The sequence below is a fragment of the Rhinopithecus roxellana genome, chromosome 5 (assembly GCF_007565055.1).
Source record: "Rhinopithecus roxellana isolate Shanxi Qingling chromosome 5, ASM756505v1, whole genome shotgun sequence".
Classification (NCBI taxonomy): Eukaryota; Metazoa; Chordata; class Mammalia; order Primates; family Cercopithecidae; genus Rhinopithecus; species Rhinopithecus roxellana.
This window is the reverse complement of record NC_044553.1, coordinates 124,302,937-124,318,707: the sequence shown is the minus strand read 5'-3', so window position 1 is coordinate 124,318,707 and position 15,771 is coordinate 124,302,937. Positions and strand designations below refer to the sequence as shown.

Here is a 15,771-nt window from a genome sequence, read left to right as displayed (position 1 = left end):
AAAAACACTAGCCGGGCGAGGTGGCGGGCGCCTATAGTCCCAGCTACTCGGGAGGCTGAGGCAGGAGAATGGCGTAAACCCGGGAGGCGGAGCTTGCAGTGAGCTGAGATCCGGCCACTGCACTCCAGCCCGGGCCACAGAGCGAGACTCCGTCTCAAAAAAAAAAAAAAAAAAAAAAAAAGAGAAGAGAGGGGCAGCTGCATACAAATAAAATGAGTCACGGCTGGGCGCGGGGGCTCAGGCCTGTAATTCCAGCACTTTGGGAGGCCAAGGTGGGCGGATCACGAGGTCAGGAGTTCGAGACCTGCCTGACCAACATGGTGAAACACTGTCTCTACCAAAAATACAAAAATTAGCTGGGTGTGGTGGCACACATGCCCAGCTACTGTAATCCCAGCTACAGGCGGCTGAGGCAGGAGAATCGCTTGAACCCAGGTGGTGGAGGTTGCAGTGAGCCAAGATCGTACCATTGCACTCCAGCCTGGGCAACAGAGTGAGACTGTCTCAAAATAATAATAATAGTAATAATAATGAAATGAGTCACAAAGAGAGAGCTTGTGAATAAGCATGATGGATGAGGAAGGAGAAGGAAATCTGAGTGACTCTCCGTTTCTAGACTGGGTGGGCAGTGGTGTAACCAACTGAGACAGAAAATACAAAGGGACAAGAAGATGAGGTTGAAGGAATGTAAGTCATGTGATATACATATACTTAGAGAAGACAGACAATGTCCACACAGACTACAGTCGGCTGGAAAAAAGGAGGATTTGGGAGTCAGAGAGCTTTGCATTCAAGTCCTAGCTCATTACTTAAGGTGTGGAAGCCTTGGCCTCGCTTTAAAAACCTTTTTTAAAAAAACTATTTTAAACTTTAAAAACTCTTTAAAAATAAAAAAAGAGTCGGAAAACCTACTCTTGCCAGGACTGTTGTGAAGGTGAGGACACACAGGTCCCACTTGATGAATGGTTGCCATCATTGTTGACAGTATTTTCTTTGGGATTATTCTGGATAGAAGATCTTTGGTCACATTTCCAAAAACTCTGTGGGGATGGTTCCTGTTAAGTGTCAACTCAGCTAGACCACAGTACCCAGATATGTGGTCAAACACTAGTTTGGATGTCGCTGTGAAGATATTTTTGTAGATGAGATTAAGTTCTAAGCCAGTAGACTTTGAACAAAGCAGATTACCCTCCATAATGTAGGTGGACTGCGCCCAGTCAGAGGAAAGAAGAGAAAACGACGGACCTCCTCCAGGGAGGAGGGAATTCCGCCTGTTGCCTCCCTTCACGCTAAAGCTACAGCCTCAGCTCTGTCTCCAGCCTGCCAGCCAGCACTACAAACTTTCAAATTGCCTGTTCCCACAACTGTGTGAGCCAATTCTTTAAAATAAATAAATCTTTCTATATACATACACATACATACATGTTATAATCTAGATATTTATATATACATGGGTGAATGTGTGTGTATATCGATCTATATCTCTCTATATCTGTATATCTCCCATTGGTTGTTTTTCTAGAGCACCCTAATAGATATTTATATTGTAGATTTTCCTGGCATCTGTTGTGAATGCCTTTACTCCTCATAAAGCCAAAGCCGAGACTATCTCAATGGTCATGATTCAGAGAGTGAGTTTTTGCTAATGAATCAAAAGATTGTACTGTTGTGGTCAACACGACAGAAGAACACTCTTATGGTACAGATAACAAACTACCCAGCAAAACCCACACACTCCGTCTGCAGTGCGGAAACTGCCTCTGGGTAACGTCTGTCCAGAGAGGCAGTGCCTGCCACGGGTTCCTAGATGGGGCCTCATGACAAGCTCTCCTGAATGGCTTGAAAGGCAAGCAATGAATGTCATTTTCAGACCAAGAAAATTAAACTGCTAGGGTTCCCTTTCTGTTCTCTATTCCCTTTCACTGACTTGCAGCGGATCTCACAGCCCTAGGAAACACTGCGACCCTCGGGTGGAAGGAGCCAGGTCCCTAAGTCCCTCTGTGAAGGACTCAATCACAGGCCATGCCTGACCTGGACAAGGGCCAGAGTAGCCTTGCCCTAACGGAGCCACTGAAAGTCAGGGGGTAGTGCCAGCAGTTAGTGTCACCCTAATGACTCTAATGGAGCCACTGAAAGTCAGGGGGTAGCGCCAGCAGTTAGTGTCACCCTAATGACTCTAACAGAGCCACTGAAAGTCAGGGGGTAGCGCCAGCAGTTAGTGTCACCCTAATGATACCCTAACCTCCCTACATAAAGCAAGGAAGTCAGTCAAGCCACATGAACCCCTTCTCCTCTGCCTGGGGCTTGGGAGGAAATGTGTCCATGGGAGGTCAGTGCTGACCACCTCCCAGAGAGCAGGCTGGCCCTGCTCCAACTACTGTGGCAGGGCTGGGGAGCAAGCGCTCTGAACACTCCGCTCCAGTAGGTCCACCTGTTGCTATGTCCCTCTACTGTGATGAGTCCTGAGACCGCAGCCTGCTCCCCTGGCTTCCCTGGGACACTCCTCAGCCACCACCATCAGGGGTCCTAATTCCTCGTCAGCTCTAAACTTATGCATCCTGCGTGGTAAAATGCCCAGCCCCGTGAGATTCCCGATGCTGGGGCCAGGGCTGGGGTGGCACGTGGGGGTGACTGGGTGATGGACGTCATTCCTCTCGTCTTTTCGTCCACACACCCACTCTTCGGAAGGCGGCTTTTCCTTTGTTTAGAGAGCTTAATCTGTCTGCACCACGAAGGTGGGTGTGGACGGAGGAGGCAGCTGTCCCCAGGTCACTGAAGGCAGCGCAGTCACCACACTGCATACCCCAAGGATGTCAATCCCACAGTCAGCCTATTCACTGCATTTCCCCTCGGCACCAAGAGCCAGCTTCAAAATAATCCAGCAAGGGGCTGCGGAGGAAGGTAGGGGTGGGGAGATAGTGACAAAACAAGATGGGCCAGATGTCGACATCTGTTGAAGCCAGATGAGGGGTACACAGGGGTTCATGACAGCAGTCTCTTTACTTTTATGTATGTTTGAAAGTTCTAAATAAAAATATTTTTCTAAAAGGAATTTCCTTATATGAGCCGAAATACAGCAGAAGAGGAGCCTCAGCTGACTCTAAGGTCACTCCTGTCTTCTCTGATACCATTTTAGGGCGTCATGGTCACTCTCATGAAAGAAGAGGTGTTTGCAATAGACAAATGTGGGTTATTTTTCTACTCCCATTAATATTTACTACATGTCATTATCTCCAAGTCTAATCACTTAAAGAGGAGATTTTAAATTATTGATTAATATAAAAGAAGAAAAATGCCACACGGTCTGTTTCATTATCTATCAAAACCCGGAAAAACTCTTCCTCTAGTCCTGACACGGACACATACATATATTAATGCATACACTGAGAAGAACAGGCATACAAATCAATAGACACAAATCTGCTTAGGGTATTTTTCCAAGGGAAAAACCATCCTCCTCTCTCCATCTCCCGCGTGGCCTGCTCCTCAGCACAATGCCACAGCAATTCAAATAATTCTCTTTATTTTACTCACAGAATTTTAGATTCCCCCCAAAACACAAAAATCTAACATTTCTTGAACACTGATAAAATATGATCTGTTTGTGTGATCATACGTATGCATGCCTAGTGCATAAACAGGCTTTAATGTCTAGAGGAAACACATGCAGCCACACTGTTGTGTTTTGTTTTTTTTTTGAGATGGACTCTCTCTCTGTTGCCCAGGCTGGAGTGCCGTGGCGTGGCGCGATCTCAGCTCACTGCAACCTCCGCCTCCCAGGTTCAAGCGATTCTCCTGCCTCAGCCTCCCCAGTAGCTGGGATTACAGATGCCCGCCACCATGCTCTGGCTAATTTTTGAAATTTTAGTAGAGATGGGGTTTCACCATGTCGGCCAGGCTGGTCTCGAGCTCCTGACCTCATTATCCGCCCGCCTCGGCCTCCCAAAGTGCTGGGATTACAGGCCTGAGCCACCGCGCCAAGCCGCATCCACACTCTTAAAATGCCCTTGTTGGCCGGGCGTTGAGGCAGAGAATCATTTAAACCTGGGAGGCGGAGGTTGCAGTGAGCCGAGATCATGCCACTGCACTCCAGCCTAGGTGACAGAGCGAGACTCCGTCTCAAAAAAAAAGAAAGTCCTTGGTTCACGCTCAGTCCTTACAGCAGGACACCAAAACAAAACAAACACAAAGGATGCCCTTGAAGCATCTCAGCAAGACACCGAGTGGCGCTCTCAGAAGCACCTCCTGCAAGAAACACAGCGCTTCTCACGAGCCCATCAGCCTTCAGCAGTGAGATTTTATCAAGCTCTGCTTCCTGCTGCCTGAAAAGAAGCTAGAATTCTCTTCGCCATTGCCTCCAACCTGCTCACACATCTGAAGGTGGAACCCTGCTCCAAGGCCACCTGGAGACACAGGTGCCACTTACCACAAGGGAGAGAGGCCTCTTCCAGGAGACGACACCTATGAGTCCCGACAGCAGCACCTGGAAGGACAAAAGGTACAGGAAGGTGAGATGCTTCCGAAACCTGTCATGGGCAATCAAAACATGGTGAACCGTTTGAACCTGGAGAAGGACGTGTGGAACACAGCACGCACACGGTGGTGGGGCTACATGAGCTGCATTGTCACAGCTTGCACCCACTCTGACAGGCACACTGGTCTCTCAGGGCACCAGGGCGCTATGGAGGGGTCACTTGGTGCACTGCACTAGGTGGCCCAAGAGTGACAGGCTTTCTGAAACACCCCACCCTGGTCCTCGACGTGATTTGGCTGTGCTAGGCACACGCCTGTAATCCTAGCTACTCGGGAGGCTGAGGCACGAGAATCACCTGAACCTGGGAAGTGAAGGTTGCAGTGAGCCGAGATCACACCACTGTACTCCAGCCTGGGGGGCAGAGTGAGACTCCATCTCAAAAAAAAAAAAAAAAAAAAATCACAGAGAACACTATTTGGGGAAAAGGCAAAGGCAACCCCACCCACGGGCCACCCGGCCACCTGCCACGGCTGCATGGACCCTGGGCACGGCAGAGGCTGCAGGCTCCTTCTCCCCTCTACACGCTGGGCTCCCCTGACGCACTCCCTTCTCCCTTCTCCAGCCCCTGCGAGCCTCTCCCCTTCACTCATCACAGCTTCCCACCTCACCCGTACATAGGCAGTGTCTTCTGATGAGGCTCCAGAACTTTCTAGACCCTGACTCCAAGAGGCCTACTCCTTTCCCAGGCCAAGTCCTGCCCTTGACCTTGCCTGGGGTCCCACCAGAAGTCATCCCCTCTCTCCTGCCTCCTCCTTACTGTCCTGATCACATAAATATGCTGTGAAGAACCACTTAGAAGTTCTAAGAAGAACCCCTTAGAAGAACCACTGCTTAGCCCTGTGTCCAGCTCCTGGCCTGCCTGTCTCCTGGGCAGCCTCCCGAGTCCAGGTACCCTGAGGATGACACTGGCTCTGATCCCCACATTCCTGATTTGCTGGTGTCCAGGAAGGGCCAACTGATCATGGAGACACAGTCACTTCCCACCCACTACCATCTATCTAGTTTCAGCTCCACAACTCCAAGCAAATGTCTCCCAAGGTTCCCCAGCAGTCACTGAGTACAACAGACAAAGCTCAGTCCCCATCACCTGGCTGAGGGCAGAGACTCCCTCCCATCTGGGCTCCTGCGGCTCCTCACTCCCCTGTGGTTCTCCCCACTTCCCAAGGGGCTGCTCTTCTCCACAGTCTCCCTCCTGGCCTCCTCCCTCTCCCCAACCTCTTCCTGGTTTCCCAAGACCTGTGTCTCCTAAGCCTGTTGTCTCCTCTCCCCAGGGCTCTGTGGTGGCTGTCCTGAGGCTCCTCGAGCATCATCCACTGGTGTCTGCACAGGTAATTTTCAGCCCAGGGCTTTGCCATGGCCATGGCATCACACCATCCACAGGCTCTGCTCCTGGCATCTGTCCAACCCAACATGTCCAAAAATGCAGCTGCAGCCTCCACCTCGGAAGCCCACACTTTCTCTTGTAACCTCTGCTCTCCACAAGAGTACCCCTTCTTCCCGGTCACTCAAGCCCAAATCCTGGAGACCCTTCCCTTTCCCTCACCCCCATGTCCAACCAAGGAGGAACAGGAGGCTAAGGCTCGTTCAACAGGGCAGCATGTGAGATGGCCAAATTACAAGGAAGGTGTTTGCAGACCAGGTCTCCTGTGAAGACAAATCGCTCACTCTTGCCACAGTGGGCACAAGCCAGGCATCCAGGCACTGGCTGGAAGGGCTTGGCTGCATGGCCCCTGGAACTCCAAAAGCACCGGTCAGACCCGGGAGGAGGGCACGGTGCTGACAAACTCACAAGGTCCCCTTGGTCACAGACTGCAGTTCACCCTCAGCCACCTCCGTGGGGACAGAACCAGCTCTCAGACACAGCAGCCTCTATCACATCCAGCACCACACTAGTCCAGTCTCAAAAACATCTGGCCACAAAACAATAAAACAACAACAAAAACATGGACCAATGAGGGAGGGTCTGTAGAATGGCTTGAGGGAGGCTTTTCACGGCCCAGGTGCTGGGGCGCCTCCTCTCTGGAGAGACCTGTTCCAGCCCACTGGAGACCAAGGGTGGTCGATGTAAAACAAGCTCAGAGCCCCTGCTCTGAAACCATTGGATCTTCAACTGTTTTTGCTCAATTCCAGCTACCAGCAAGGACTATGTTGCACGTTCTGACATCTCAGTAATGCTGTAGGTTGATTTTGCACCACTCTCATGAGAAAAAGGGTCATGAACCTAGTTAGCCATGAAATTACCGCATCACGAAACCTTCCTCTGTTTAATTTATAGGTATCATTATTCAGAGTCCACAGTTCACAAAGAATATAGAGAAACCGAAGAGGGTTGGGGAAGAGTAACACAGAATTAAACAGCTGTGGGAAAAAAGCCAAACAGATTGGAAAAGGCATCATATTGCTCAGGGAGAGAAGGCTGAACCTTGCGGGCACCATGAGTCGTCACAAGGACACCAACTCACTCTTTTCTCCACTTCCCCACCCAGCCTAATAGAGGCAAGAGATAAAATTAGAACAGAGACAGAACTTCCTGCTGTTGAAGCTGATGACAGGGGATAACAGGCTGCCGGGAAATAATGACATCCTTAGAGTCAGAGACCTGCCCATTTGATTGGTGCCCTGCCTGGACACAGAGGCCTGGAATAAATTAGCTCTTTAAATCTTGTCCTCTCACACTGAAAAGTGATTTGACTTCCTAAAATCAAGAATGTTCTTCAGATAATAAAGTCTGGTCCAAAGGCAAATGATAGTGAAGCAAATCCTTCTACAACACAGTTTTGAAAGCCAAGTAAATTACTTTCACAAAACATATGGCAGATGGTTGCCCAATAGCTACAGTGGTATCAATTTACAACTAAGAAGCCAGCATTCACTGCGTCTGCAGAAAGCACTGTTGTTGCAAAAACACAGCAAATAATATTCTGAGTCCACCAATCCCCCATCTTCCAAACCTCCTGGACTGCAGCTCTGTGCAATATTCTTCCTACAGCCTCCTGGAGCAGCTGATCTTCCTACTTCACCCTCCCTCAATTCTCCTTGCTTTGGGCATGGCTTTCTTTCTCTGGGTCTTGCTGGGGCCACAGAAGGCTCGCTGAGGCATGCAGGCCTCCACCATCTGTCTCTACCTTTGAGGACACACTCATTGCTACCCCCACCCTGTCCATGCTTTCTGCCCCATCTCCTTGGGGCAACTTCCAATTCACCATTCCCTCTCCCAGCCTTTCATCCCAGGCTGTGGTCCAAACATCCTCCACACCATTTCCCTTCAGGGACCGCACCAACACATCACACTCATAATGTCCCTGAGAAAAGTTACCTTTCTTCTCAACCGACTGATAGAGAAAGAACTCTGCAGCTTTCATTGTCTTCTCAAGCAGAAGCAAAACTATGAAGTGATGACAAAGATCACCTCATGAAAGAAAAAAAACTCCATTAGTGTTAAAGCGTTTTCAAATATTCTAAATAACTCATGAGTCAAAAGCAACCAAAAGGTGAAATACACCATGGTCTGTTCTGAGGCAAAGCATGCTTCTTGGGTGCACATTCTCTCCTAAGTGCCTGGTAACAAACTCATTTGTCCTGGGCCTGCCCTTTAAGATGCTGCCTTCTCTTACAGGTATCTACTCTGACATTAGGGTAGCTAGCTGCTGGATTTTGTTATTTAGTGGGTTATTAGGTAGCACATACATTATTATAATACATTTAGAAATACTTTTAGTTTAAAAATTTCAAAATAATTTGTTCCCTTTGTAATAGTTTTATTTCATGCTTTTAAAAACCTTGCTCTGAGAAGGGATCCACAGGCTTCACTAGACTGTCATGCCAAAAGTTATGACCCCACCTCCTGCCAATTAAAGTTCCTTTAGAGCAGATCTTTTGGTGATAAACTCCCATTTCTGGTTTATCTGTAAGTAGCTTACTTCACCTTCATGCTTGAAAAATAGTTATGCTGGAAACACCCTAGGTTGACAGTTGTGTCTCTCAACAGTTTGAAACGATTATTCCACTGTTTTCTGGCTTCCATTGTTGCAGCCGAAAGTCAGCTGTCCTCATTCTCTAAAGACTTTTGAGATCACCTCCTTGCCTTTAGTATTCCGAACTTTTTGCATGGCATGTTAGGTGTGAATTTCTTTTTAATCTTCTTTGAGCGATACTGTGCTACTGAATCTGTGGATTTATATTATTCATTAGTTCTGGAAATTTTGTAGCTAATATCGCTTCAAATATTGTATCTTTGCCATTCTCATTGCCAGGGACTCCAATAGCTGTATATTTGTCCTTCACATTCCATCCTCCAGATGTCTTAGTTCTTCTTCCACATATTCCGTACACATGTCACACATGACTTCATTCTGATTACTTTCTTTAGCTGTATCTTCCAGATCATCAATTGTCTCTGTACTGCATCTAATCAGCTGTTGAACTATATAACTGCACTTGTTTAGAAAATTTCAGTGATAATATCTCAAATATCTAGAAATTCTGCTTTTTTATTTCCAAATGTATTTATTTCAAATAGTTCCTTGTTGTGTGCTCATCTATATGACTGTATTGATACTTACTTTAAATATTTCATACACTAATGTTCTAGATTCCAAGACATGTTGTCCCAGGAGGGTATCAAAGTCTGCCCTTTGTTGTCTCATTGTGACTTGCTTTCTTTGATGCTTGAGTGCTTGGAAGTGTCTGTGCATGCGTTGCCTGCTGCTCATCAGTGAGCTTCTGTGGAGCCAGGTTGGAAAACGTTTCCCTAGAGAGGTATAGTTCTGCCAGTAACAGGAATGCACCCAGGATCTGGAAACACTGTGATCCTTGAGGGCCTCAGCTCACAGCACAGTAGAAACCCCAGGCCAAGCCCCTACCTGGCAGTGGGCACCAGGCTCAGTCTCACTGCTATGGTGGGCACTCATGCTCAGGGCAAGTCCCTTCTCCAGCTACATGCCGCCTGATGCTGCTCCCTGTCATTGTGACTCCAGTCACCTGCCACTCTGGCCTCAGTTCATTATTTGTTTGTTTGGGAGTAGGGCAGTGGACCTTGAAGATCTGCAATGCTTCAAGGAGCATGTCCTTTGTGGTGTATAGTTGCTATAGAAGCAGCATCCTTCAAAGTGCCTACTCAGCCAAAATGCCAGAATCAGAAGGAAATCCCCCATTCCTGCTGTTTTTAATGGTCACATAAGTACACCAATAAAGCAATGAATAGAGGCCATTTTTATTTTTTAAAAGTTAACTAATGTTAAAGCTATCAAAATATGAAACTTTATTTAGCTAATAAAATTATTCTTTATAAATTCCAAAGTATTCCACATGCCATATTATTTATTTACTCTTTTAGCCCCAGCAACCATGTTTCTCAAATCACTTTACTTTCAAAAAAACAAAATGTTATCCCGAATTATTCTTTCCATTCATTTTCCCTTGGAAAAGAATATTACTCCCACCCAAAGCCTTTCTAAATCAGTACCTTTCCTACGCGCTGGCAAGAAACTGTAAAACAAGGATTCCATTCACGAAAGCAAAAAAGTTAAAAACTATCCAAGAATTAACTTCATGATAAATGTATAAGGTTTTTTAAAAGACAACTGCAAAACTCTACTGAGACATAGGAAGGAAGGTTTTTAGTAAATGGACATAGACACCATGTTCCCAAATGAGGAAACCTAAAGATAATAAAAATGCTAATTTCTCTATATTCATAAATTAATTTAGTGAAATCTCAATCAAAATCCCAACGGGCTTCTTTGAAGGTTGACAAAATGATTCAAAAATTTATCTGAAGGAAAAACATGTGATAGTAGAGAAGAAACAATGTCACTGAACTATGTGGAGGGAAAGAAGTTTACGTATTACTGGACACAATTTTCGCCCCTTCATTATTTTAAGTTAAAAATTCCCAGGAACAAAAACAGTTTAGAAAGCCACAATAGTTAAAAGTGGCTCAAGAACAAACAGACATGTAAAGAACAGAATGTAATGCCCAGAAACAGACTTAGGCATATATTAGGGTTTTAAAAAATTAGTTTTTAAATTGTGGCAAAATACACATACATGAAATTTACCATTTAACCATTTTTAAGTGTACACTCAGTGGCAGTGAGTCCATTCACCTTGTGCAAACATTCTCCTCATCCATCTCCAGAAAACCTTTCATCTTGCAAAATTAAAACTTTGTATCCATTAATTTACACTGATTCTCCATTCCCTCCCCCACTCTAGCCCCTCGCAACCACCATTTTGCTTTCTGTCTCTATATGAGTGGAATCATAATTTTATCCTTTTGTGACAGGTTTCTATCACTCAGGATAATGTTTTCAAGGTTCATCTATATGTAGCATGTGTCAGAATCTCCTTCCTTTTAAAGTCTAACAGTATTCTGTACGTACAGACCACATTCTGTTGAGCCACCCATCTACAGATCGATGCTTGAGTGGCTTCCACCTTTCAGCTAGGAGGATAATGCTTCTATGAACATGGCTGTGCAAATATGTCTTTGAGACCCTTCTTTCAGTTCTTCTGGGTATGTACCCAGAAGTGAAATTGCTGGATCATATGGTAATCTTATTTGTAACAATACAGAGTGGAAAACAGTATAAACCTCCTCAATAATTACAAATAGAATTACCATTTGGCTATTATTTTTTGTAACAGCCATTCTAATGGGTAGGAAGTGGTAGTCATTTTGATTTTTTCTTTTTCCTTTTTTCTTTTTCTTGAGACAGAGTCTCACTCTCACCTAGGCTGGAGTGCAGTGACGTGATCACTGCACTTTCAACCTTCTGGGCTCAAGCAATCCTCCCCCTCAGCCTCCTGAGTAGTTGGGACAACAGGGGCATGCCACCACACCCAGCTAGTTTTCGTATTTTTTTTTTTTAAGAGATGGGGGTTTCGCCATGTTACCCAGGCTGGTCTTGAACTCCTAAGCTCCAGCGATCCTCCTGCCTGGGCCTCCCAAAGTGCTGGGATTACAGGTGTGAGCCACCGCGCCAGCCATTGTTGTGATTTTTATTTGCATCTCCTTAATGATTAGTGATGCTGAGCATCTTTTCATGTGCTTATCAGACATCTGTATCTCTTCTGTGGAGAGAGGCCTAGTCAAGTCTTTTGCCTATCTTTGAAGCTTTCCTCCTGGCTTTATTGAGGTATGACTGACAAATAAAAATTGTATATAAAATGTACAGTACAACATGATTCTGATATACATATACTCTGAAACGATTACCACAATCAAACCATAACCATCACCTCACTAGTTACCATTTCTTCTGAGTGTCTGATAAGAACATATAAAATCTCTTTAGAAAATTTCAAATATACAGCACATTATTAAGTATAGTCACCATGCTGTACATTACATCTCCAGAATGTATTTCTTTTATAACTGAAAGTTTATACCCTTTGACCAACACCTCCCCTTTCCCCTCTCTCCTCCAGCCCCAGGCAACTACCCTTCTCCTCTCTGTTACCATGAGTTTGACTTTTTTTTTAAGATTCTACGGACAAGTGAGATTATTCAGTATTCGTCTTTCTGTGTCTGGCTAATTTAACTTAGCATAATGTCCTCTAGGTTCCTCCAAGTTGCCAAAAATTCTTTGCCCATTTTTGAATTGAGTTGTTTACTTTTCTGTTGTTGAGTTTTAGGAGTTTTCTATATATTCTGGATAATAATTTCTGATGAAATATGTGATTTTCCAGTACTTTCTCCCATTCTGTGGGTTGCCTATTTATTAATAGTGTCCTTTGCTGCACACGTTTTTAATTTTGATGAAGTCCAGTTTGCCTACTTTTCTTCTGTACCTTATGCCTTCAGCATCATATCCAAGAAATCACTGCCAAACCCAGGATTGTAAAGCTTTTCCCCTAAGCTTCCTTCTAAGAGTTTTATAATTTTAGCTCTTATGTTTAGGTCTTTAATCCATTTTGAGTTAATTTTTACATAGGATGTTACTTAAGGGTCCAACTTCATTTTTTTTTTTTTTTTTTTTGCATGTGAACACATTAAATTCGTTTTTACAATTTAATTTATATAATTTAGTTATACAAGGAATGACATAGTAACTGATGGGGGGAAAGGCTATTCAGTAAATGGTTCTGAGATAATTGTTAAATGTAAATAAATAAGCAGAAAGAGAAATTAAAATTAGTTTCCTCTCACAAACCAAAATACATTACAAGATGACTAAAATATTAAATGTAAAATAATTACATTATTTTGAGTTTTAGCCAGTAAGCCACCCAGCTTACTGGCTAAAACTCACAAAAAGGCAACTGCTCCTCAAAAAAATTTACCAAGAGGCCAGGCACAGCGGGTGGCTCATACCTGTAATCCCAACACTTTGGGAGGCCGACGTGGATGGATCACTTGAAGTCAGGAGTTCGAGGACAGCCTGGCCAACATGGTGAAACCTGTCTCCACTAAAAATACAAAAAATTAGCCAGACATGGTGGTATGTGCCTGTAGTCCCAGCTACTCAGGAGGCTGAGGCAGGAGAATCTCTTGAACCCAGGAGACAGAGATTGCAGTGAGCCGAGATTGCACCACTACACTCCAGCCTGAGCGACAGAGTAAGACTCCATCTTAAAAAAAGAAAAAAAAAATTTACTCAGAAAAACACCTTACAAGTAACCAATAAAATGCAAAGTGAAATAAGAGGTCCGTTGCTGCCTGTCAAGCTAGTAGTGGTTAGAAAGAACAGCGGTCCTCACTCACAGAGCTGTAGAGAATGTACATCAAGAGGCAATGCTGTCAACTGGCAAAAAAGTATAATCAAGAAAGCAAGCAAGGGCTCTATGCAAATAAATTCAAAACCCAGGATGACAAAGATAACTTGCTAAATTACTACAATTGATCCCCCAAAAGACCAAAACACTAACTGTTCCCATAAACACCAATAAATTGGAAATATGGTTCAACAGCTGCAGGCAAAGTCTTTAAAAACTTCTAAGTACAAAGATTTCCAAAGCTGTTTAAATTTTTTTGGAGCACAGAGGGACAAAAAGGGGGAATTTCCAAATTCTCTTTATAAAGGTCAATGTAACAATCACAAACCTGTAAAATATCACAAACATAAGGAAGAGACCAATGGCTTTTAAATAGAAGTACATCGTTTTTGTTTTATTTTTCATGTGCTGGATCAATATTTAATGAATTGCCCCCATGTATCAGGCACTGTTGGGCTCTTTCAGATGTTTAACTCCTTCCCCCCTCATCATTTATTTGGCAAAAGTTACATTAACTTATTCCCTCTCCTCACAAAGCGGGGCTCTCCCTAACTTCAAGGGCCAACATCCAAACAAAACCAAACATGAAAGACAGAGACTCAAAAACTTAGCATTCCTCATCTACTACACATACTAGATATAAACACCCAAATTTAAATGCTAAAAACTCATAGGACAGTGCATTAAAATGATAATTTTACTGGTACATCATTTTTAAATAAAAGGTTAGAAAACAGAATTCAGCAGTACATTTAAAAGAATACAGAACATAGGGGGTTCATGTGAGGAATGAGATGAAGGTTCTGCATATTAATGTGACAAAAATGAAAAATTTGATCATTCAGTAGATGCATGGGAGACATCCAATTTTCTCTTTCAAAAAAGAACTCTTAGAGCTGGATGCAGTGGCTCACACCTGTAATCCCAGCACTTTGGGAAGCCGACGCAGGTGGAGCACTTGAGGTCAGGAGTTCTAGACCAGCCTGGCCAACATGGTAAAACCCTATCTCTACTAAAACTACAAAAATTAGCTGAGTGTGGTGGCACATGGCTGTAGTCCCAGCTACTCGGGAGGCTGAGGCAAGAGAATTACTTGAACCCGGGAAACGGAGGTTGCAATGAGCCAAGATCACGCCACTGCACTCCAGCCTGGGTGACACAGTGAGATTCCACCTCAAAAATAAAATAAAATAAAACAAAATGATTCTGAAAATACTCATGCAGTATGCAGAATTACGAGATGGCCCCCAAGGTCCCCACTCCCTGGTGTACATGCCCCATATAATCCTCTCCCATGGGCGGTGGGTGGGACTATGAATAGGTATGTGATCAGGTTACGCTGCCTGACAGTGGTGGATGGGAGGTCCCAAATCAGTTTGCTGTTGAGTTCATCAAAAGGGAAGTTCTCTTGGGTGTGCCTGACCTAATCAGGCAAGCCCTTTGGTTCTGGGCCCTTGGTGAAGTCCCAATTTGAGGTGTAAGAAGTTCTGCTGTTGGCCTTGAAGAAGTGGGCTGCTGTAGTGCTGAGATGCCTCGAAGAGCTGAGAGCTTCCCCACCCACAGCTTGCAAGGAAGCAGGGCTGAGTCACACAACCCCTAAAATGAATTCTGCCAACAACCTGAAGGAGTTTGGAAGTGGATCTTTCCCTCGTCAAGCCTTTGGATGAAGATGCTTCCAGCCTCACCAGGATTTCAGCCCGCAGACCTTGGGGAGAGCCTCACCAGGATTTCAGCCCGCAGACCTTGGGGACAGGACCCAACTAAAACATTCCAGAGTCCCAACCCTTAGAAACCCTGAAATAATAACGTTGAGCTGTTTGAACCTGCTATGCATGTGTGGCGATCTGCCACATAAAAATAGAAAACTAATGTATCTAGCTAATAAAACTAAAAAGGAAAAATAAAAGAAAGTTATAAACATTGGAAAGAAGAAGCAAAATCATTGCTATTTGAAAATAATGTGACCACCTAACTGGAAAACCCAACGTAACTGATTCAGAAGAATAAGAAACCATAAGAGCCGGGCGCGGTGGCTCACGCCTGTCATCCCAGCACTTTGGGAGGCCAAGGCGGGCGGATCACAAGGTCAAGAGATTGAGACCATCCTGGCCAATATGGTGAAACCCCATCTCTACTAAAAATACAAATATTAGCCAGGCATGGTGGCGTGCACCTGTAGTCCCAGCTACTCGGTAGGCTGAGGCAGGAAAATTGCTTGAACCTGGGAGGCAGAGGTTGCAGTGAGCCAATATTGTGCCACTGCACTCCAGCCTGGAGACAGAGCGAGACTCCATCCCCTCCACCTCCCCCCCCCCCCAAAAAAAGAGAAAAAGAAACCATAAGAAAATAACCAGTATGTTATCTGATTACAAAATCAATATGTTGAAAATCATAATACTATACATAGTTGTCCCTTGAACAAGAGGGGTATTAGGGGTGCCAACCTCCTGTGCAGTCAAAAATCTAAGTATAAACTTTTGATTCCCCCAAAACAACTGGTAATAGCCTACTGTTGACTG

At 44.7% G+C, this 15,771-nt stretch overlaps 1 protein-coding gene across 1 annotated transcript in view; it reads right to left on the bottom strand.

The window, feature by feature from the left end:
- FAM189A1 (family with sequence similarity 189 member A1) overlaps positions 1-15,771 on the bottom strand; it is a 455,305-nt gene that overhangs the window by 266,503 nt on the left and 173,031 nt on the right. The window contains exon 2 of the mRNA XM_030931413.1: positions 4,427-4,483. Within this exon, the coding sequence (XP_030787273.1) occupies positions 4,427-4,483 (57 nt within the window). The remainder of the gene's footprint in view (positions 1-4,426; positions 4,484-15,771) is intronic.